The sequence below is a fragment of the Homarus americanus genome, unplaced genomic scaffold (assembly GCF_018991925.1).
Source record: "Homarus americanus isolate GMGI-L3 unplaced genomic scaffold, GMGI_Hamer_2.0 scaffold19318, whole genome shotgun sequence".
NCBI lineage: Eukaryota > Metazoa > Arthropoda > Malacostraca > Decapoda > Nephropidae > Homarus > Homarus americanus.
In genome coordinates, this window is record NW_024732238.1 from 4,640,310 (window position 1) to 4,662,982 (window position 22,673).

A 22,673-nucleotide genomic window follows, 5' to 3' on the forward strand; every position below is an offset into this window, starting at 1 on the left:
ATACAAAACGTCCTAGTCCAACTTGCCTACCTTATATTACAGACGGGCAAGGGGTGACCTAGTTGAGGTGTATAAGCATCTCAGGGGGCACTACTCAGTCGAGTGTCCTTACTTGGAGCTGGCGGACGCTCGCCCCCAGGGGTCACAGCTCAAGATTGAAGAAGCCGCAGGTCCAGAAAACTGTGAGGGCAAACTTTTTCGAGTGAGGGTTGTAAACTCTGGAACAATCTACCAGAGAGTGTGACGGCACCGAGTGTGAGCTCTTTCAAGCCAAGACTTGACCAACACTGGAGGAGGTTCAGGTACATTCAGGAGCCGGTGCATGCCCTGTATTTGCCAACAGTGCGTGACAGAGACGTGACCGATCGCCCGGGCGGCTAGCGAGCCGATCTTTTGGTGAAGAGGATAAATGAAAAGGAAAAGTATTCAGAGACGTGACCGATCGCCCAAGCGGCTAACGAGCCGATCAGTGGCGAAGAGGATAAAAGTAAAAGTAAGTAACGGCAGCCTGAATTCACTTACCCTAACCTAAAATCTAATTCTTAACTAAATTCAAGGTAAAATAAAACTAAATTCAATATTTACCAACTAATCCTTGCTATACAACCTAAATTCCATCTAATGAAAGTTATGATACGAGTATATTACACTTTAGGTGCATTTTACCCATAACCGAGATATTGGGAGTTGAAAATCAGAAAACCTGCCACTCAGGTACAGAAAGTGACAGTTACGGCCAGAAGCTGGTGGTGGGCTATGCAGGTCAACACGGTATCGATAGGTCAATTATTTGACATATGTATAATGATACCTTTGCATCGGTCAGAATATTTTGACCGATGCAAGTAAATCTGTTGCATCGGCATGGATCCGACGGCACTAATGTTATAATATATAATACAGTATTCGTGCTTTATTGAACGTGCACCATTAGTGATGTAATAAATACTTTTGTATTTGTTTTGCAATAAACATGTAATAACTGTCGTGATTTGTTAATATTTGTAGTGCACGCATGCATGGACACATACCGTCCATGATTATGTTGTACAGAATTGTCTCTGTTGAACTGTTCACGTTTATTTAGTAGATGTCATGTCCATTTCGAAATATAATTTTAAATTTCCTTAATAACGTGTAATACCCTTTGCAAATTCCTAATTTCTTTTTCGTATGACAATATATTGAAAAATAGCACTGTACTTAAAATTCCCTTTCCTTTACCACCATCATCGGTAAAAGATGTTTCACCAAAAAATGGGATTTTATTTATTTTAGTATTTTTTAAGAAGTAAGATATAAGACAATTAAATGGCAAACGCAATAATTATGATAGCCAGGCACGATAATTATGTTTGGAAGGACCACAGGCCACAGCCAGTCTGTGTTCGGGGATCGCGATAATAAAACATTGGTTGGTGTTCGGAAAGTTACGCAAATGTGAATTAAATCTACGTCCACACAGCGTTATTTCTGTTCTGACCTTTCATAGCGGGGTGTCTGTGGTATACTTAAGGTTAGTAAAATTTTGATAATCTATTAGATTGAAGTTTGGTATTTGACAAAAGCTTTAAATAGAGCATTGGCATAATACAGACTCTTTCATGGTGAAGGCAGAGGTCCATAGAGCCATCACCCCTCGGCCTTTATCTTGCATACAGTACAGCATTATCTATATTGTTGATATTGAATTATAAAGAAGTGAGAAATTTTGGGTGCAAGCAATGTAATATTGAGGTCAGGTTTATTGTAATGTAATCTTTTTAAGTATTGTCTCATGCTGAGAAAGGTTAACTTGTTTATTTACAAATACTGTATAAATGTGCTAGTGAGAGAAACGTAAACAATTAGACTTCTTGAGATTCATTTATTCAATGGCTCATACTTTTGTTTGGTGATGCTGGGGTACAGTAAATGTGTAGTTTTGGTAAAGCTGTCAATTGGGGATGCAGCCTTAATCAAGGTCTGATTTCCTTAGCATTTTCACTTCACCTTTGTTGTAATGTATAGAATGCAAGTCCATTGGGTGATCAAGGAAAACCTGGTGGGAAATTTACCTAAGAAGTGAGAGGGAGGCTGTGGCCACCATTAAAAAAAAAATATCTGTGACTTATGTCTGATTTTATCTGGAAAGAACTGTTCAATCCCGACAAATTTATGTATATACGTACTGTTCAGTGGTTCATTTCTGTAAATATCGGACCTAGCTTAGTGACTGTTTTTGTCAATTCACTTGACACATTAAGAGTGTGAAGGTTTGGTTTGGTTAGGCTAGGCTAGGCTAGGCTGCAAACAAAGGACATTACAAAGGTACTCATACTATCCAACCAGGAGCGATCTCGTAACAATGGTTTTAAATTAGACAAATTTAGATTTAGGCGCAAAATAGGTAAACACTGGTTTGGAAATAGAGTAGTGGATGAGTGGAACAAGTTACCATATATCATCATTAACTCGAATACGCTGGATAGCTTCAAACATAGGTTGGATGCTTATGTGAGCAATAGGGGTTGGGTAATGGGATTGCCCAGTATGGGCCAATAGGCCCGCTGCAGTTTCCTCCATTCTTCTGTTCTTATGTTCTTTTTTAAAGCTCTTACATTGGCTCAGCTTATCTCAGTTAACCTTAGGTAAGGTAAGGTCAGCATTAGATTGTTTAATCATCTGATGAAATAACATGGGTGCCTAATCTTAAGGGGATCAGTTTAATGGTGTCTCTGTTCTGTACTATTATATGGTCATTATGTTGGGATCCTTTTTTATCTGAAACTTTTGTACTTTACTTGTGCTGGCACCAGTTGGCACAATGAATATAAATTCAACCTAAGAATTTGCTATTTTGATGTAAGTTATGTTTTTAGATCAAGATTATAGGGTAATGGCGGAGGAGATGGTTATCACCAGAATGATCTTATGGAATTGCACCAGATTGTCAGGAGCTGTTTGGATGATACTAAGTAAGAAAATCGAAATCACAATGAACAGAAACTGACCTAACGTTACTTAACTTCATCTAACTTCCTAACCTGTGCATTGTCATTTCGATTTTCTCACTATCATCCAAACAACATCTCAAGAAAAAATTAATAAATTCGGTGCAATATAAATCATGCTAAACATGCCCGATGAGATTGTCGTATATTTCTTAGCATGTAAAGAAAGACTGCGGACACTCCTATATAGCAGATGATGCGAACCAAAACATGGTCACCACAGGAGATCCAACGGTGCCATAATTACAGTACTGTAGTTAATTTATTTCTTTGCCGACAAAACACGTTGAAATGTGAAATTACTACCATGTGATCAGTGTTCTCGGTGTTTTTACCCCGTTTCTTCCCTATTTTTTTATGCCCTGCCCACTAGCAAGCAATTTAAGTTGAAGGCTAAAAAGGAAAAAGCAAATGAATAAATACTACAATGTTGTCATTTTGACTTTGTTACTCATTACCATCCAAACAACATCTGAAAATTTGGTTCAGTTCCATAAAGTCCTTTTGGTGTTATCCGTCTCCTACACCATTACCGATTTAAGGTTTTCGTGTTAGGATTTATGTTATTGTAGGTTACATATTAGGGTTTGGGTCTTTGGTCAAGATTTAAGTTAGGGCAAGAGAGGTTAGGTTGGTATGGTTAGGTTTTCTTATTATAAAAATTTAGGTGGGAACAGGGCTGTAGCTACAATTAGGATATGTTCTAAGGGTAAATTGGCATTTAGTCTCTCAGTTTTGAGAAGTAAAGGGAAAATAATTGTCAGAGGAGAGGGAGTGATCTTTGTATTACCTCCAGTCATATTTGTGTCATCTCACAGGGACAATTCCTATCTGAACTCCTGTATCATCTTTAATGCAATTTTTAATCGTCAAATGTCTATTTGTGAAATACATTAAGGGGTACGGTATGTAATTGTCACACCTGCTTTGGGTATCCCGGGAAAGCCCTGTAGCTAAATAAGCTTCAGCTCGCTTGTTCCATATTCGGGTTCATTCCACACTGTTTCTATAATAAAATAGATTTTCCGGCTCTAACACTTAATGCTTTTTGTGTACTGTATTGATTTGAGCCAAATTTATATATATATATATATATATATATTTTTTTTCCAGATACTGTACTGTACCAGTACCTGTCTATCTTTGAAAAATGGACGACACTGTTGAAGGAGCTCATAGGTGAGACATCATATCCAGCTGAGACTGAGATCAGATTTTTATTTCTCTTTTTGTATTCAGTTTTAGACAAATGTGTCCTTTGTTAATATGCAAATTAGACTGCTTCAAATGAGGTTTGGATGACTTGTGAAATGGTCTTAAAAGTCAATAAACCAGGTTATAGGTACAGTACTGTTTTCTGGGATGTTCTTTGGTTTAAAAACACTCAGTCCACTACAGTAGCATTAATTGTGACTTGATAATGTAAAATTTTTTGTTTTTGTATTTTTAGAAATACTCAATGTTAATTTGTCAAACCAGTTTAATTGTTGGAAAATAATCTTGTTATAGTTAGCATCCTTATTAAGTTGTGATACTTAAGGATAAGGGGAGTGTGGTGGCCCCTCCTCAGTAGAGACACAAGGAGCACAAACTTAAGAGTTGAAAATTTTTGTATACCGGTACTTTTAGAATATAGTCACAAGCACAGAAAAAAAAAGAATATTTGTTTCCAAGTACAGTAGCTGGTAAAATATATGGCTCAGCTAAAAATGATAAGTGGTTCCTCAGTTCTTGGCACTTCAAAGAGAATGAGGGTAACTTAGATGATTAGATAGTGCATGGTGAATAGAAATTACTTACAAAACACTGAATATAATGTTTTGTTTTGCAGATTGGTTCACCTTGATCTGAAGGGAGCACCACCAAGAATTAGCTACTATGAACAGGTAAGACTAAGGAAACTTTTTTCTCACCTGGTGTTTCTTTTCTGAAGTGATTGGGAGTTCATTTTCCTTTTAAGTACATGAGAGTTTGTGTGATATTGAGGTGAAATGTGTTGAGATGTGACAAGAATGTGATTTAGTGCGAGTGTGTGATCCCACTTAACATCACAGGTTTTCTACTCTGGTTTCCTCTTCTACTGCACTATCACTGGACAATGAAGATCATTCCAAAGAACAGACTGACTGCCCAAATGGCTATTATGCTGACGCGCGGGTGGAAATAAAAACATAAGCAGAAGTTGATTAGCATATTCACATATTTTTTCAACCTTGGTATATGGACGTGAACGTTCTGTATATGTTGTTGGGTGCATGTATTTGTATCTTAGGTACATTGTATATACTGAATATGGATTTACTTGTTACTGTAGTTTTTCTTATAAATTAAAAGGTCTTTATTATGTTACAAACTCTGAAGATGTTATCCTGTGCTTTCAGTTGTTTCCACTTGTATCATCATTTGGTGCTACAGGCTTACTGGTGGAGTATGAAGACATGTTCCCTTACCATGGTAAAGTAGCGCACTTAAGAGCACCACATGCATACTCACCTGAGGATATTGAAAAGTTACACATCCTTGCAGCAAAAAACAACCTCATCATCATCCCCTTGGTTCAGACATTTGGGCATTTTGAGGTGAGTGCTATGGTTAACCCCCTGATCCTGTAAACACGAATCAAGTATTGAAATGCGCATACTCGATCCCTTTTCTTCTTTTTTCTACTTTTCTTTCTTTTCTTTCTTTTCTTTCTCACTGGATGGCATTTTACTCCCCTCACCAGCACAATGAGGGGGGCTGAGGTATGCAGTACAGTATATCAGAGAGTTATGTCCCTTTTGTTGTCTCTATCACTTTAGTGTTTATGCAGTAACTGTATTAACTGTAATCATATTTTAGCCAGATATTCTACAAAGCAAAGTACAGTATCCTTAGGGCTGTGGTCAATTTCATCCTCGAACAAATTGTAATCATATTTACAGTCGCAACCCTTCGAACACTTCGAAGTTTTTATGATCATGATTTATACAGAGGTTCATTCATACATCTTCATACACTAACCATGTTTATATGTAGTATGATTGGTATTTTGCAGTTTATCTTAAAACATGATGAAAACCGAGCTGTGCGAGAAATAGAGCGCTACCCTAATGCTCTCTGCCCGACTCACCCCGATGCTTTCCCACTGGTGGCCAAGATTTTGTCACAAGTGATTGATCTACATCCTAATGACAAGTTCTTCCACATATAGAGCTGATGAGGTTTGTATCTTTTATATCTCAGGTTGTGGCAGCATCCCCATTAAGCTATAAAAACATTTTGTGTTTATATTTTTTACTGTATGTTATTGTCTTCAGTCATTAATCTTGGCTTAACAGACCTCCTTTTGTGCTGTAATTTTTCCTCCTTTGTTTATATTTAAGGTCTGGTCCCTCATGTAGTGAACACCTCTCAAGGCTTTTAAGTCAGTGAAATGTAGTGTTAACAGAATTACTGTGTATTGATTAGTTTTTGAAGTACGTATTATAGTATACTGTACAGTACAATACAGTACAGCACTAGTACATTAATGGTAGGGTAAGTGGACAAGTACTCAATCGCCTTAGTTATATATGTAATGTAAAAATTCCTGGTGGCTTATTGCTAATGAAAACCATTTTATTATGATTTTGTGTGTAAATTATTGTTGTTTATGCCACAATTTGTAATACTGTTTTACAGATCTAATAATTTCTTTGCACATAAGGGAGGTCTATAGAGTGGAATTTATTATATGGATTTCGAGGAAAAATAATTCCTCATAAGGCAACAGTTAAAGCAGGCCATTAAGGACAACAGTGTAATGCCTTTGAGACATAGACATTGTCATAACTTACACCTTTTTTGACTTTAGATGCACTGGTAAAATATTGTAGTTAAAAAAAGATTCAAAGGTCTCCTGTAATGTATGCTGTTTGTATGTAAACTGTGTGATAACTCCATTTTTGCTACACAGGTGTGGCATATTGGTAAATGTCCAAGGTGCCAGGATGAGATGGATGCCAAAAAAATGTCCACCAATGACTTATTCTTGGCCTGGGTGTTCAAGGTGGCTTGGTGGATCAAAAAAGAATACCCCCACCTCACTATAGTCATGTGGGATGACATGATGCGAAACATTTCTTTAGAGAGACTTAAAAGTTGGTATAAATATATATACATATTTTAAGTTTTGCTGTACAGTATTTAGAAATAATATGTGTTGACTTTCTTGTTGATCTTGTGTGTTTTTATGATACATATACAGTACTGTATTACAGTAATACCTGAAGATAGAACTTGAGCTTAATTCAGAAAATGAATATACAAATATATTTTTATTACAGTACAGTAGTAATTTTACAGTCAATATTAGTTGAATAATTTGTATCTACCCTGTACTTTGTTAGGTAGTGGAATTGGTGAGCTTGTTGAGCCCATGGTGTGGCAGTACCAAGCCAAAAAGTTTGATCTTCCCCCAGGTAGGTGTGTCGGTCACATTGGTTGTAAAAAGTTTCTCACAAGTACTGTACTGTACAGAGTCTTACTTCTCCAAGTAACATCTTAAGTCTTCTCCATATCTTTGTGTGGTATTTAAGCAAATATTACTCTTGTAACCTTTTCAGCTTTAATATTGTAACAGCTTAGGTTGCGGTTTAAGATTTTTTTTTCAACAATTTCAATATACTAGTACAGTAATTTGATAGACATATATTTTATTTATTTTTATTTTTTCAGATATATTCATTCGGTACTCAGCAGTCTTTAATGGTATATGGTTGGCCAGTGCTTTCAAGGGTGCTACTGGCAGCACTCAGTTTTTACCACCAATCCAGCACCACATCAATAATCATTTAACTTGGATCGCTGTTCTGGCTGAGTACAAACATCAGTTTAAGATATACCGAGGTATAGCTCTCACAGGCTGGCAGAGGTTAGTGTGATGTACATTACACCATAAAGAAAATATACACTATCTAATTGTGTTTATTTGATTTTTGAAGATTTTGAGGTGGATAAAAAGTAATAATAGCGGAGCTTAGCCGTGGGAAGCTTAAGGTTAGTTCCATTCAGTATTTATATATGAACTAATTTACTTTGACTCAAGTCAGTGTAGGAATTATAATATTGATAAACAGTTCTTTATCCAGAATTAACATGTGTTGACTGAATGATGGTTTTCCTTTTGGCTCACTTTCTGTCCCTTACCCATGTGTAGAGCTGGGAGGACCCTGAGTAGTCACGTGTAGCTGACTGTACTTTCTGAAACTCCTGTAGTTCAGAGTCTCCACTTAAAGATCTCTCATCAATCAATAAAACATGACTTAACTGAATGTAATATTTAATAATTATTTTTGTGTATAATACCTCATGTAGTTTAACTGTAAAAAATATATTTTTTATGAAAAACTAAACTCACGGTGTATATAGATTATGTTCACCCTCTGTTATATGGGAGGAACTGTAGCAGATCCTCCTTATACAGTACAGTAAAAGAACTTATCACATTTCTTTAATATTATTCCACTATGACACCTCATTGTCATGTGTACCTCCTTACCATAGCCTCCCAGTCTTCCATATGTCTGACCCTGTTCCTCAAGTTAAATTGTGTTTAGTGAATAAAATAGTATACATTACATCCAATTTACATCCATTTTTCTTTGCATGACTGCATCACCTTAATGGGTTCTTTAGTTTAGTTAATTGAGGAAAATAAAGCAGAGCCGTTTCTCAAATATTAAGGTCTGTTGCCCCTGTACAGTAAACCCTTACTGCTTTATATTGCAGCCATGCATATCTTGATTTGTTGCTGTAGAGCAAATTAATTAGGGATTGTATTTTTACAATGTAGCCTTGTGTATATGGCTTGTCCTCCCCCTGGTAAGGTGAGGTATAGTGAACTTAGAGGCACCTTGAAATACTGTGTCTTCTTCTTTTTCGAGGTCTGCTGCCTGCTGCTTCACCCCAGGTTTTTTGCTACCTTAAGTACTTTATACAGGTGGTATCAGGGCACAGACATCACTCCCTGCTCTCACATCCCACCTGCCCCTATGATGGTGGTACTTGAACCAATGCAGGTGATAGGGCCTTAGGTTAGCACTCCAGATTCTCAGTGCCCTCCCTCTTCCCAGGAGTAAACAGTAAACAGTAAACACATCTCCATCCATCAACCACTAGTCTACACAGTACCTAGACCATCTCTCCTCTTTTTTCATTCATTATGGCAGCCGAGCTTAAGGTGATTGTTAAAAGCTTATATATATATATATATATATATATATATATATATATATATATATATATATATATATATATATATATATATATATATATATATATATATATATATATATATATATATATATATATATATATATATATATATATATATATATATATATATATATATATATATATATATATATATATATATATATATATATATATATATATATATATATATATATATATATATATATATTTTTTTTTTTTTTTTTTAATTATCTTGCGTTTAGGCAAAGACCTGGCCATTGGTTGGTTAACTTGTAAATGGGATGGGCGGGGCAGCTCGTCGACCATGGTCAGCTACCTGAATTTCACTACAAGTACAAAGTTTAAGCGCCATCAGTGTGTAGATTCCATGTTCTTGGAACACAGCCCTGTTTTATTTTTGTATTTCATACAATTAAGGTACAGTACATGAGTACTGCTGTTGTCTATATCACAGCAACTACTGAGACACATTATCATACAATAATATAGCAGGGGTTTACTGAGACTATGTGTTTGGTCTTCTTTGTGAGTTTAGGTGCTACTTTCTGTTTACTTGATGATTAGTTACTATATAAATGTGTTGGAAGAGCAAATATTAGAGGAGCAGAAGTCAAAATTGTTTTAAAGTATTGGAAGCTCTTACTCTCATACCAACATTCTTTTTTCTTATTCTTGGTGATATTATATCTCTTGTAAGTTTAATCTCATTACTATCATTACAGTACTGATCATATCTGCAAGTGTAATTTTTGTGTATAATATTTATTAGTCAGTAGCCATACACATTGTGCAAATTAGTTCACAGTGTTAAGTGTTCTCATATACCAACAGATATGATCATTATGCTGTGTTATGTGAGTTATTACCTGTGGCCCTCCCCTGCCTTTGTTTATGCCTGAGAGTAATTACCCATGAGTCATTCACCGAGGCTGACCATGACTATGTCTCACAAAAGATGAGTTTCCCCCATCGCATCAATGTGGTTCCATTTCCAAGGTAAGTCCTGATGAGTGATATTGCTCACTTGTAACGATGTGTAATTCCTATAGAGGAGTGAGTGTTACTGAGGGAGAAACAGTGAGCAAAATTTGTATGATGATAAGATGAACTTGAAGGTATAGAGGATCTAGAGTATGATTCCAGAAGAGTTGAGAGAGTGAATTTGTGATAGAGTTTGTATGTGAATGAGAGTATAGGAACCTGAAGTGACTGAATAATCTCCAGTTAGTTTTGTTAGTGGTGACTGTGCATAAATGTAAGACATTTTTGTTACATTAAAGAAGGAGATATTTTTTGTTAGCCTTTAAAACTAAACTTAAAATTAATCGTAAATATTACCTCCATGGGATTTTTGCCAAAAACTACCAATTTCTTTATTTTTTATTTTTAGCTATCACTTTTTATAGCTGACTCAGTCTAAAGATAAGCATGACTCTCGCATTGCAACTGTAGCTTAGGATAGAGTGGGGGGATGAAAGTCACTATTCAAGCTAAGAGCTAAACCAGTCTTGGTCCTTTGTGAGGTGCAGGTGCTCATGAATGGTATTTTGATGCCACCTTCATAGTACTGCACTAGTTTTAGATGTAGAGTATTTCAAATTGGAACACGGAGACATGTAACCCTTCTTTCTCCCCTGAGTTTTATTGTGGAGTTCGTCTGGATTGAAGCTTGTTACTGGAAATTAATTGTAGCCAGTAATGGACAAGGGAAGGTCTGTGAGCACAAGCTGCTTTAGTACCAAGAATGTCTTAGCTACTGGTCTTTAATGGTGACTTTGGTCTTCTAGACCCTTCTCAGTGGGCTAATGTTGTGATAGGAGAGTTGTACTAATCATTTAATTAGTGCCAGCTATCAGTGTGGGTAAGCTTGGTTGCAATCCTTTAACAAACATCTGGTTACTGTACATGCTTTCATGAAAGCATCATGTACGTTAAGGGGACACTGATTGTATAGCCTCTTGGAATTTTATTTGCTTCAGTAATTGTCTTTCAGATAAGTATTTACCTCATTTGTTAGAATCATCAAGCAATACATATATTTGATAGCTTCTTTTGCTGGTCAAGAAAAAATAAATTATGTTGGAATGCTGCAACACGGAATTCAAATATCCCATCAACAAAATAATAAACTTCACTTGTTCTCTGAATGTTATTCTTGTTTCCTACAGGCCCCAAGTGATAGAACAGTGCATCTCCTACCCTGGCCACAAGATCTATGTTGGGGTACAGATGTGGTCAAACTTTGTATGCAAGTACCAAGCTATAAGTAACTCAGAAGGGTAAAAGCCTCCACATTTATTTATTGTGCCATGCACATCCAGTTCTCATTTTATGTAATGGATACCATAATTTTAACCTCTCCCACATTTCTTTAATATTCATGTTGCCAACTTCTGTAAATAGTCATAGCCTTTAAAACGAGAGAAGAAAAGGACACCAGTGGCATTTTGCCTTCTCATTATAAAATATGCATGATGCATTAATACAGTATTATGCATAGTTGCTGGTAACATGGCATAACTATTTCTTTAGAACATTCTAAAGTATAGCGGTGACAATATCAGGATACTCTTTATTTCAGAATGTTGGGCTGGTTCAGCGATTACCTAAGGTCAAGGAATTTCACAAACCCAGTCCAAGTGGAAAATATAATGAACCCAATCATTGAGTGAGTGTCTTGTCATCATGTTACTGTGTTGTACATTGGGTGATGGTGTTTGATGTAAATTAATAGATTGGGTAGAATCTTATGGCTTCCATCCAGTTTCTGAAGTGTATTATCAGGGCTTTTAGCCATATGGCTTGTGGGGGGGAGGGGGGGTTTCCTTAGACTCAGGTCTTCCTTCCACTCCTCCCCTTCCCTAGTAAAACTTATCATCCAAAGAAACTTTTTTGCAGCTTAGATCTTTAAGAAAAATGGTTGAGAATTTAAGGAAGAAATTTACAAAATAAAGACAAATATTGAACAAAATGTTTTCCTTAAATGTTTCAAATGTACACATATTATCAGTAACTGCTTGTGACATCTTGATCTGTGGTGTCATGACTGGTAAAAAGCCCTGAATGTACTGGTTTCTTTCTTACTTCGTTTAGGTTTAGGTCGACTCTGTACAGGTACTCCTCGACTTACGACCTAATCGACATTTATTACCACCCGGACCCTACTACCGCCGCAGTCGTATAAAATATTTTTCAAATTACATATTTTCGAGTCTCGACATTAGTGATCGCGCTGTGTACTGACAAAATTTTCGTTTGTAATTCCATTTAAAATGGCTGGCAAGCATAAAATTGAGAGTTCTCGTGGTGCTGAGAAGAAAAAGAGACACCCATTTTAGATTTTCTATGTATTATTTTCGCATTTTCGACTTACGACCAATTTGACTTACAACCTGGTCGTCGGTCACTAACCCCGTCGTAAGTCGAGGACTGATTGTATAGTCACCAATTCTTTAAATTGCAAACCAGTTGCTTAGACACCTAAACTGTGACAGGAACTAAAATATTGCTAAGTTTTGATAAATAGAAGATCTTGCACCTTCATATTGAATTCCAATAGAGTATCAATGAAGGATTACCACATTTACTTACTTTTTTAATTAATTTATTTATTTTTTTGGATTAATGGTGTAGTATGATTTTCATATTTGTATGCTGTCTTATAGATGGTGGGCTGACATTTTGCCACTGGGCAATTCGTCACCAGTTTATTGAATGCTGTGTTGTATTTATTAAGTTTAGATAATAATGTCTTTATTTTGGAGGCAATGAAGCCATGGGTAGATTAAGTTGGATTATGTTAGGCTAGGTTTAACTGAACCAGTGACAAAATGTACTAGGACCATTATAGAAACTGAAATTTATGTTGAAGTTAATCTTAAAATGCCAACTCTGCTTTATCCAATCTTGAGTTAAACAGTTTCTTCAGCCTCTTAGATTTATATACTTTACAAACACATCCTAATTAAAGGTAAACATTTCTTTTTTCCTTCTAGGGTTCTAGAAAATCTCACTGAGCTGAGAACTCACCTTATCCCATGGATGCTGGAAGTGTTTTACGAGGACACTGTGGAGGAGTGGGTCGGCTCATTCATAGATCCGCTTGTGGAGAAGCTCAAGAGTGTGATTGAAGAATGCAGAAAACAGATTCTCATTGGTGGCAGAGTCAGAGACTACAAGAAGATAGAATATTAAGTAAAGCAAGACTTAAGAGAAGCAATTTACTGGTTATTCTATTTGTTTTTTTCCTTTACAAGTTTTGCACAATTATATTACTACAGAAATAATCATTAAAAGTGACTTTTAAAATCGTATTGCCACTGTTACATCAGTCGGTTAAATGGAATATTATACTTTATATTAAGTTTCTGCATTTGCGAATAGACTATTAATGGTATACAGTAATACAAAAGTGATAATATTTTCACTCTGCACATCTATTAGTCCTACCAGTTAAGTCTTTTGGCAGGGAAAGGAAAGGAGCTCTACCTGCTGTTAATAAGAGCGATAAAGAGATGTTTTACAGTACAGTACAAGACTCAGTTTACTGAGTCTTAAGTCACATACATATCATAATACAGGTAGATGTTATGCTTGACTCTGCTTCTAATTTTCAGGATACAGTTATGTCTCCACTAACCAGAGTTATTTAATCATAATTCTTCAGTAATATGATTCAGGTGCCATTGGGGTTTTCCAGGATGTTCTATGTGTTGCATCGGGTACATAAGAATTTTCTGCTGTTAGAACAAGTCTTCACTTTCCTTTTTTTTTCCCTGCATTCCTCATTTCCTCCCTTGTTCATCCTTCAGTATATTTTTTCTAACTTTCCTAGTGTTACTGGCTTAATTTTTGATCAATGTGTAACTAGAAACTGAAAAAAAATGTACAAGTACTGTTCAGGAATATACTGTATCTGGTTTAGGGAACTTTAACGAGTAACTAGAACTATCTATTAACCAGACTGACTATACACCACTTGATCCAGTTTAGGAACAACACTGTATATACTTTCCATAAAATCTTGTCTACATTTTTCATAAATTATTTCTACTTTCTCAGATAGCACTTGACTTATTCATTATGCCTGCAGTTAGAAAGTAAACACTTATTTACATGCATGTACAGTAATGTTATGCAAGAGGTGTACAGTAGCTAAAACAACTATCTGTGCATACTTTGTGGGAAACAATATGAGAAGACGGACGATAAATTTTGGTATATGAGGGCTGTCACTAGTCACACTTAAAATTTCAGAGCATATCGACCCCTACCTGCACAGATAGTTGTTTTAACTACTGTATAGTCAAGGAAAAAAGTCTCGTCAGTCCTCTGACCTGAGAGACTCATGAACCAGTGGATCGGAGACATCACACATTGGTAGGGCCCATAGATGGTGCATTGGGTCGTATGATGTCTCGGATTCACATGTCATGAGTTTCAGGGTTCATAGATGGGACGGGGGACTAAAAGGACTTTCTTCTGTAACTGTACATACTGTGATAGACATACTGCAATGGGTTAAATGAATTTTGCCAAACTGTAAGGAAGCATTGCATTTCTGTCTCGACTGTGGCTGTAAGTGTTCAAGGAATATTTTTGAGAAATAACATGGGCCTCTCTTGTTACTCACCCCTGAGTGTGATCACCTCTGTTTGAAGGCAGTGGTTGAGGGAGTTAGGGCAATTGCCAGTAATTTTGCTATTTTAATGACCAGTGGCCTGGTCAGGGCAGTTGGATATCTGTGATATATATTTATGTTTTTTATTACTTTTGAATTATTTAACTACCAGGCAAAAAAATAAGTGAGATTCTTGTATGTTGCCTTTGTGCTACATATTTTTTCAAGGACATGACTGCACATAAGCAATGCTTTGATCTTCAGGAGGTTGGAGCGAGAAATGAGAGTTGTATTATTACCAGTACAGTAACTAAAAAAAATGGTGTAAACTCCAGAAATGACACTGCAGTACTATGTAAATATATTCATTGTATTGTATCTTTCAGTTGGCTTAGTGAATGTTTACTACTTCCTTGTTTTGATACACAGTATTAAAATAGTTCTTTCCACTTATTTTTAACCAAATTTTATTTCTTTTAGTGCAAGAGGTGTACAGATGTACAGGAACAATGTAATTGTGAGTGGCAGTGTCAAAATATTGATGTTGACCTGCCACTGGTCATTGTTGAACACCATAATTAAAAAATAAGTATAAGTTCTGTTTCAGTTGAAAATTTAAGACTTTCAGCCTTTTCAGGCTTGTAAATGTTGTACTCACCATCCCCCTCTAACTATTACTGTCAGAGAGAGAGTATCAGTTCCTTGTTTGTGTCCACCTTCATAGCTCTGTTCTGTACTGACCCATACTGTCATTTACCACATATTTCTAGGCTTCAGAGATTTATTCATGTATTATTTGTTGCCTCAGAGTGAAAGTGTTTTAACTCCATTTGGATTATTTTAGTGACTATATCATTTATGTTAAGTATATGTACAGACTTTTGTATCGATGCCTGTACTTATAAAACAGGATTTCAGTATCAGTTCACCATTTTAATGTTGTTTTGAACTAGATACCTTAGTCAAATCATCTACTGTGTGACGACAAGAAATATTCTGTAGTACGTTGTGTTTTATTTTAAATGTGAAGTCATAACATTTTGGCACTGAGGTACTATGATTATCTCCTTTCCTTCTCTCCATTTCCACTCTTGGTGACCTCTCATTGGTAGAATTCTCAGTCTTCTTACCTATTAAAATCTTCCATTTTACCTCATCTCTATTGATGCAGAGAGAAAACTATTTAACTACCTCCAGAATCAACACCTACTGAACACTCAAGGTCTACATCTTCATTAAGAGCTTGGGTGGTAGAGGCAAGACTTGTAACCTATATTGACTCTTATATGGTGCAGGCAAAAGGTAAATTTTTTGTTAGTATAACTGCTTGATGTACAGGTTCCAGCACAAGTCTACCCTGTAAATTGTGTATTACACCAAGCTCAGTAGCATAAGTAATAGTAAAGAGACAACACTATTTAGAAATATGGTAGACTGTTTTATGCAGGTTCCATTGGGACCCTTGTACAGTTCTGTATTTTGAATCCACATTGAGTTCATCAATATTTTTTTAACTTTGAGAAAAAATAATTTTTGTTTCTGGCTTGCCATTTAGAAGGCAATTTTCATTATTAAACCCTAATGTACAGTCAACAACAAAATTTTCTGCACCTTTACAGTGTTATACAATATGACACACCTGACCAAATGAACATGGCCTTAGTCAGCGATCGTTGCAAAGCCCATCAGGCCCAGGGGTGCAGATTTTTTTTGGGTGTTGTGTTTGACTGTTCACTTATTTATTACATTGTTAAATGCAGTAATAATAATACACTTATAACCTAAGCTTCTTAGATATGACTCATGAATATACTTCCTGTAGGCTTGGAAATAATGAACCCAGGGAAGTCATAACCAACAATAGTCAGATAATAATCTGAGGACTAGGCTCCTCCCATTCAACAATTGTGGTTCCAAAAAGGGAAGTAAAAGGTCAGTTAATTTGCAGGCTGTGAGCTGACAGGTCAGATGTCAGAGAGCTCATAAGTAACATCTTCATCTCAGGCTGTCATAAGTCAGGATGCACTGCCACCTTACTTTTCCAACCAACTGTCCAGCAGATGCAGCTAGTCTGCAGGTTCCATATTTTCTTTACATAAGATGGGATTAGGTTGAAATATGTAATTCTAGGTACAGTATTGCTTTTCAAGTAAGAGTGTTGTCAATCTCCCCTTGTACAAGTGTTTACATGATTATGATTACAACATCATGAGGCAGTAATGGGTGTATTGAATGGGAATCATTTGCTACCTGGGTACATGTACTGTGCAAAGTGTGCATAAACCATGCATAGCCGTGCTGTTTTTATAGTGTTAGTCAGGACAGCATGGCTGAATACTCATTATTCCAGGTGATTTCTGACTTTGAAATTGGTTAGGCTTACAGTATATGTAGAACCCACTTTTAGGGCTTCTTACATACTTTTCTGTTATGTTTCAGGAGGAACAATTGGGTACACAAGTTTGTCCCATTTTTCCCTAACGCTTAGGGGTCATGCTGTATGAGGAGCATCTCGGAGAGTTGGTTGTCCCATGTTGATCCCTCCAGTCGTGGGTAGTTTAGGATTTCCTTGGGTTCCTAAGCCTGGAGCCTACAGGGGCATATTTACAAGTTATCCCATCCAAGCTAATTTATAAACTAGGATTTCAGGATCAATCCATCATATATATTGTATACAGGAGAGACCATATTTCTTGCTAGAATATTAATGACTAATGAACAAGTGCAAATATGTGGTGGGACAGAGTGAATAAATATCTGGCAGGGTGTAAGGAGGGAGGATGTACATAATACCATAGAATATGCCATTCCATATGTCACCTATAACAATGTTTAAATCCTTCATGGTATAAAAAATGAATGCATTTTTACTAGCATCAGTGGAGTGAGTTCAGGAAGGATAGGCATAAGACTGATTCTTTCAATATGATATTAAATAGACAGAATTCTTGTAAAAGACAACAGTAAGACATTTACTATCATGTAGTGTTTTTAACTGATGCAAATTGGTATTGGATATCCATCATATTTAAAGTTAATTTTGGCAATAGGAAAGGCATCCAACCATAAAATTTGCCTAATGGCAACCAAGACACTATGCCATCAGGTAATCACGGCTGACCCACATAAACAGGGAAAAGAGCCATAGAATGGAGATAGGATAAGATGTCCGTACAAGCATGTCCAATCCTCCCAGCCATTGAATGGTAACCAGTTGGAAGCAGTCAGTCTGGTCAGTCAGTCACCATCACTAGCAGTAATCATTTTTAATTTTTGTGATGAAATTAAAACACTTTTACCAGGTAAATGAAAAAAAATGCCTCCAAAAAATGAAAGACCTGTCATGATAAATATTATAGATGCTTGACTAAGACTTAATGTACAAATGATGTCGTGTAAGATTCAAACAACTGATTTAAAAAAAATAGAGAGAGATTCACTGGCTGCAACTCTCCTTAAGGATATGCACCAGGTCTTTGGATGGTGAATACAGATTATACTGTATTAATTTATAGTGTTAACCTTCTAATACATATATGATTAATGTGGTGTCTTTGGGTCAGGCACTGTACCTTCTTCATATCATTCAGTGTTTTGTGTGTGTAATAATTTTAATTTGTGATCCTTGGGTCTGCACAAGTGTGATGCAGACCTGTGTATAGGTATGTCATATACAGTATGGTGTTGGTGATTTTGAGGTTGTGTACTGTACTTGGAAGAACATATAATGTGACTGAAGACTTGGATTCATTCACTTGCATAATCCTTGAGAATACTGTACTGTATTGTGAATGGGTTGCCCATTTTATATGATGGAACATGCATGCCAGATACAGTACCAGAATCAGGAAGGGTGTTGAGTAAATATTTAATAACGTGCTTCATCTGATTGCTTATCATTGATGTAATTTTTATTATTAATGGTTGTTCTCTGTCATTTAAGTAGACATTTGTACTTTTTTACATAAATGTGCATTTTACGGTGTTTCCTGTTTCAGCATTACTGTATATCTAAACCTGCACAATTTTATTGAAATATAATACCTGCAACAATCTGTCTATTTTATTAAGATTGACAGTGTTTTTCAAGCTACATACAATGAGGCTTCTCAATAGCAGACAAATTGGTGCAGTGATGTCAGTGATAGAGGATTGACATTAAATTGAGAATATACTTATTGGGGGCCTTGGAGGCTATAAGAAATAGGTAATTACACAGTATCAAAAGGTTTTACCATAACCCTTGCATTTGCATAATCAGTAACCATGACTTGCTTTAACAAGATAAACAAATGCAATTTAGGGGGCAAATACTGTATTAACATAATAGATGGTTGTATAGTATAATTCACGCAAAGACTACATCTTATATATTGCCATATTGTAGGTAAGTCATGTAAGCAGTGATTATTTTTCTTAGATTGGCAGTCTAGCCCTTGTAACCCTCTCAGCCATCCTTAACTTTTGATAAGGGAAAACAACTCGCACTTTATGGACTTTCCCCTGATGACAACAGTAATGAATTTAAATGTACAGACACATGCTGAAACATGTGAAAGGTTTGGTAAAGGAAAGATCTCTCACTAGCAGATTTTGCCATTGATGTTTTCCCATTAGCGGAAAACAATAGAAAATTTAAGCCCAACTGCTAAATAGGAGTTTTCACAAAATGGATAGTCTGTTAATGAGAGGTTTAATGTTATTTTATTAGTGAAATTATTTCTTGAATACAAAAAAAGGCTATGACTTAAAACTGTCAAATTAAAGATGATTTTCTAGAACATACGGTAATAATTTATACTAAACAACACTATATATTTGCTGCAGATCTGAGCTTTATATGAATAATAGTGATATAGACCTAAGCACTAGTATAAAAAATAACAAAATCATGTTGTCTCAATTCTAGAAGATCAGAATGCTTTGTCAGTTCTGAATTCTGTAGGTGACCTATATTATTGTATGTGTAATGATATTTTAAGAAAAGTTATCATGCGTATGATAATTCATCTAGATTTAATATGATAAATTTTAATATGTCTCAGACAAATAATGGAGTCTGTACTATTATTTGTCAGTACACAGCTAATACAGTTTGCCTGTACTTAACAGCCAGATAAGTTAGGAGAATATGTGAGTCAGTGGTAAGTGAAAAAGAGGTTTTACCTTTTTTTTACTGTGGGAAGAAAATATTTTGATGTGGGAAGAATGGGTAGACTTTTGGGAGGATGGCTGTGAAGAATAGGCAGTACTGTGCTGTAAAACTTGTATTTGTAACACTTATTAAACTCGGGCATTAATGTGTCCATTATTGCTATTGTATAATTACTGTAAGAGAATAGCTTCTATGAAGCTTTAAAATGTTTTGTGTTGAATATTAACCAGTGAAGCATATGTGTATGCAGTATTTTTTTTAATTTTTATATCTTAAATCAGACTTTTTTGGCTTCATGAAATATGGCTCTGTCTTTGTTACTAATATTTAACTGAATTACCAATCATACAAGGGTTAGAAAACGGTATCCAAACTCATCAGTATAACTGCCACCCGAGACACCTAAGAGAAAAACCATGGTGGATGGTTTATGCTGGTAGAGATGTCACATGAATACTGTACAGTACTGTAAATGGTAATGTTTGGCCATGATCTTGCCAGTATTTACTCATGGTTGTCTCTTAGGGTCATATGACCACCCACATCTTATCTGAATGGCTTTGGATGTACAGTATGTGAAACTTTTTTAAATGGCTGGGAATCCAGAATGCTAATATCTGACCTGTGGCACAGTTAGCACCTTGCAAGTGCATAAATTACTCATATACTGTACAATACTTCTTCCCACAATCAACATTACTTCTTATGCATTTGGCATTTGATATGATTGAATATTTACTTGCACAATATTGCACTGTTAATGCCACCAGTTTGAAATGTATCATAATATACAGTAGAACTGCCTTCATACATACAGCTTAAAAGTTTATCTGCATTTTGGGTATTTATTGAATCTTATAGATTTAGTCTGAATTTTGAAGGCTTGGTTTTGTCTATTTTCAATGTCTTGTAAGTATTACAACATTTTAATTAATTTTGTAAGGAATGGTAGTTATGGATGGGTTTTTTATTACATAATACTGTAGTTATACAGGTAAGATTTTTGTCATTTATATTTTTATAGGTGTTGTGTAGAAGGAGTTTATGCTGATCCACAAACAGGTTTAGATAACAGTGACATTCTACCTGGTGGGTGTGGCAATTTTATTCTTTTCAACTCATGTTAAGGGATGGGTGATTTTTATTATTATTTTTTTTTCAATTTGTTAAGTAATGGGTGTAGCTTTTTTTCAGCTTGGATTAAGTGTGGAGTCTACATTAGAAGGTTAACTAGTAGCACATATGGTTGAGACAAAGCTTCATATGGTGCAGGTTGAAGACTCCGTAAGGGGATCTAACTCAGGGTATGCTTTGATCAAGGAGTGACTGGCAGAGTAAGGTAAGGTGTGGCAAGTTAGTAAAAGTATATACAGTATTGGGGATGAAGTGGCGAGATGGAGTATATTGGGATGAACCATTATATAATTATTAATATTATGATTAATACTTTTCTCTTTGGAGTGAGTTCTTCATGATCTGGCCTCCTGAGAATGTAGTCATTAGATACTGAATTATAGATGGACAAGCTCTTCAGTATACATAATATACACCAGTAAGTCATGATTTCTCTCATTTGGGTAGTCCTTTATTTAAGTACAGTATTTGTGTGCCACACTATATAGGATATCTAGAGTGCTGAAAGGTTTTACATTAGTATTTTTTTTTTGTGTGTGTAGATGTTCAGTGTATTATATTTATAAGTGGTGGTGTCGGGTCAGAATTGTTGTCAGTGTATGTACCGTACAGAAAATTATTGATTTGCATACTGTGTGTTTGTCACCAGTATGAAGATTATATTATTTCACTTTGTAAGTGAGAAAGCTATATACTTTTCTTTTGTTTCATGCTGGAACATAAATGGTTTATGTGATTAAAGTATATGGGTTTCATTTTACCTTAATAACACATTAGAAGTTTCAGTGTTCAGATATACAATATTTTACTTTCATACCCATACATTGGGAGCAAACAACTCTGTACTGCCAGCAAAGTATAGGGGGATGAAACCTTAAGGCCCAGGGTTCTAGTTTTAATGACTGCGGTCTAAAAATTGCACTTAACTTTTCCTTTATACTTGATTTTACAGAGATCCATTAGTATGATGGTATCCTAAAATGGAGAAAAAAGGAGTTACTGGTGCTGAGCATTAACATGACTCCACTCAATTGTTTGACATCAAACCATTTCAGAACTAGTTGCATCCTCAACCCCGAGTGGTTCTACTCTGCACCTGTTTTGACATCACATACAGCTAAGTGTTTTTTTGTAGTGTTAGTGTCACTACATGCAACTGTAGTCTTAAATGTTAGTTTTATATATTAAAATGGGTTGATTTTGCATTGAAAGATTTAATTTGCCTTCCACTTCACATTACAGTACATCACCTTTCCCAAACTACTCAGTGCTATACTGTATTCGACTCTCAGTTGCTTCCTGACTGTTCATTTCCCTCACCATGAGCAGCAGCCTTCACCACATCTTTCTTTCTCAAATACATGAATAAACATCAGAATTTAAAGAAAGTGATAACCTCAATGCAAATAGAAATTTTTTATTCTTCCTTTGAAATTCCTTTAAAGAATACATAAATCATTAATTGAAAAACCATACCTTTGGTTACTACAAGTAGAATTCAATAACAAAAATTTTACCTGACTTTGCCTAACAA

The 22,673-nt window shown here is 35.6% G+C and overlaps 1 protein-coding gene across 1 annotated transcript; it reads left to right on the top strand.

Annotated features, from left to right (window-relative positions):
* Positions 1-1,352: 1,352 nt before the first annotated feature.
* LOC121868219 (hexosaminidase D-like) lies at positions 1,353-22,344 on the top strand. Its single transcript, XM_042368530.1, has 12 exons — positions 1,353-1,516; positions 4,107-4,172; positions 4,825-4,879; positions 5,375-5,572; positions 6,031-6,180; positions 6,931-7,114; positions 7,364-7,435; positions 7,692-7,887; positions 10,062-10,226; positions 11,399-11,509; positions 11,812-11,898; positions 13,226-22,344. The coding sequence occupies exons 2-12, from the start codon at positions 4,144-4,146 to the stop codon at positions 13,422-13,424; spliced, it is 1,446 nt and encodes a 481-aa protein (XP_042224464.1). The 5' UTR covers positions 1,353-1,516; positions 4,107-4,143; the 3' UTR covers positions 13,425-22,344.
* Positions 22,345-22,673: the final 329 nt, after the last annotated feature.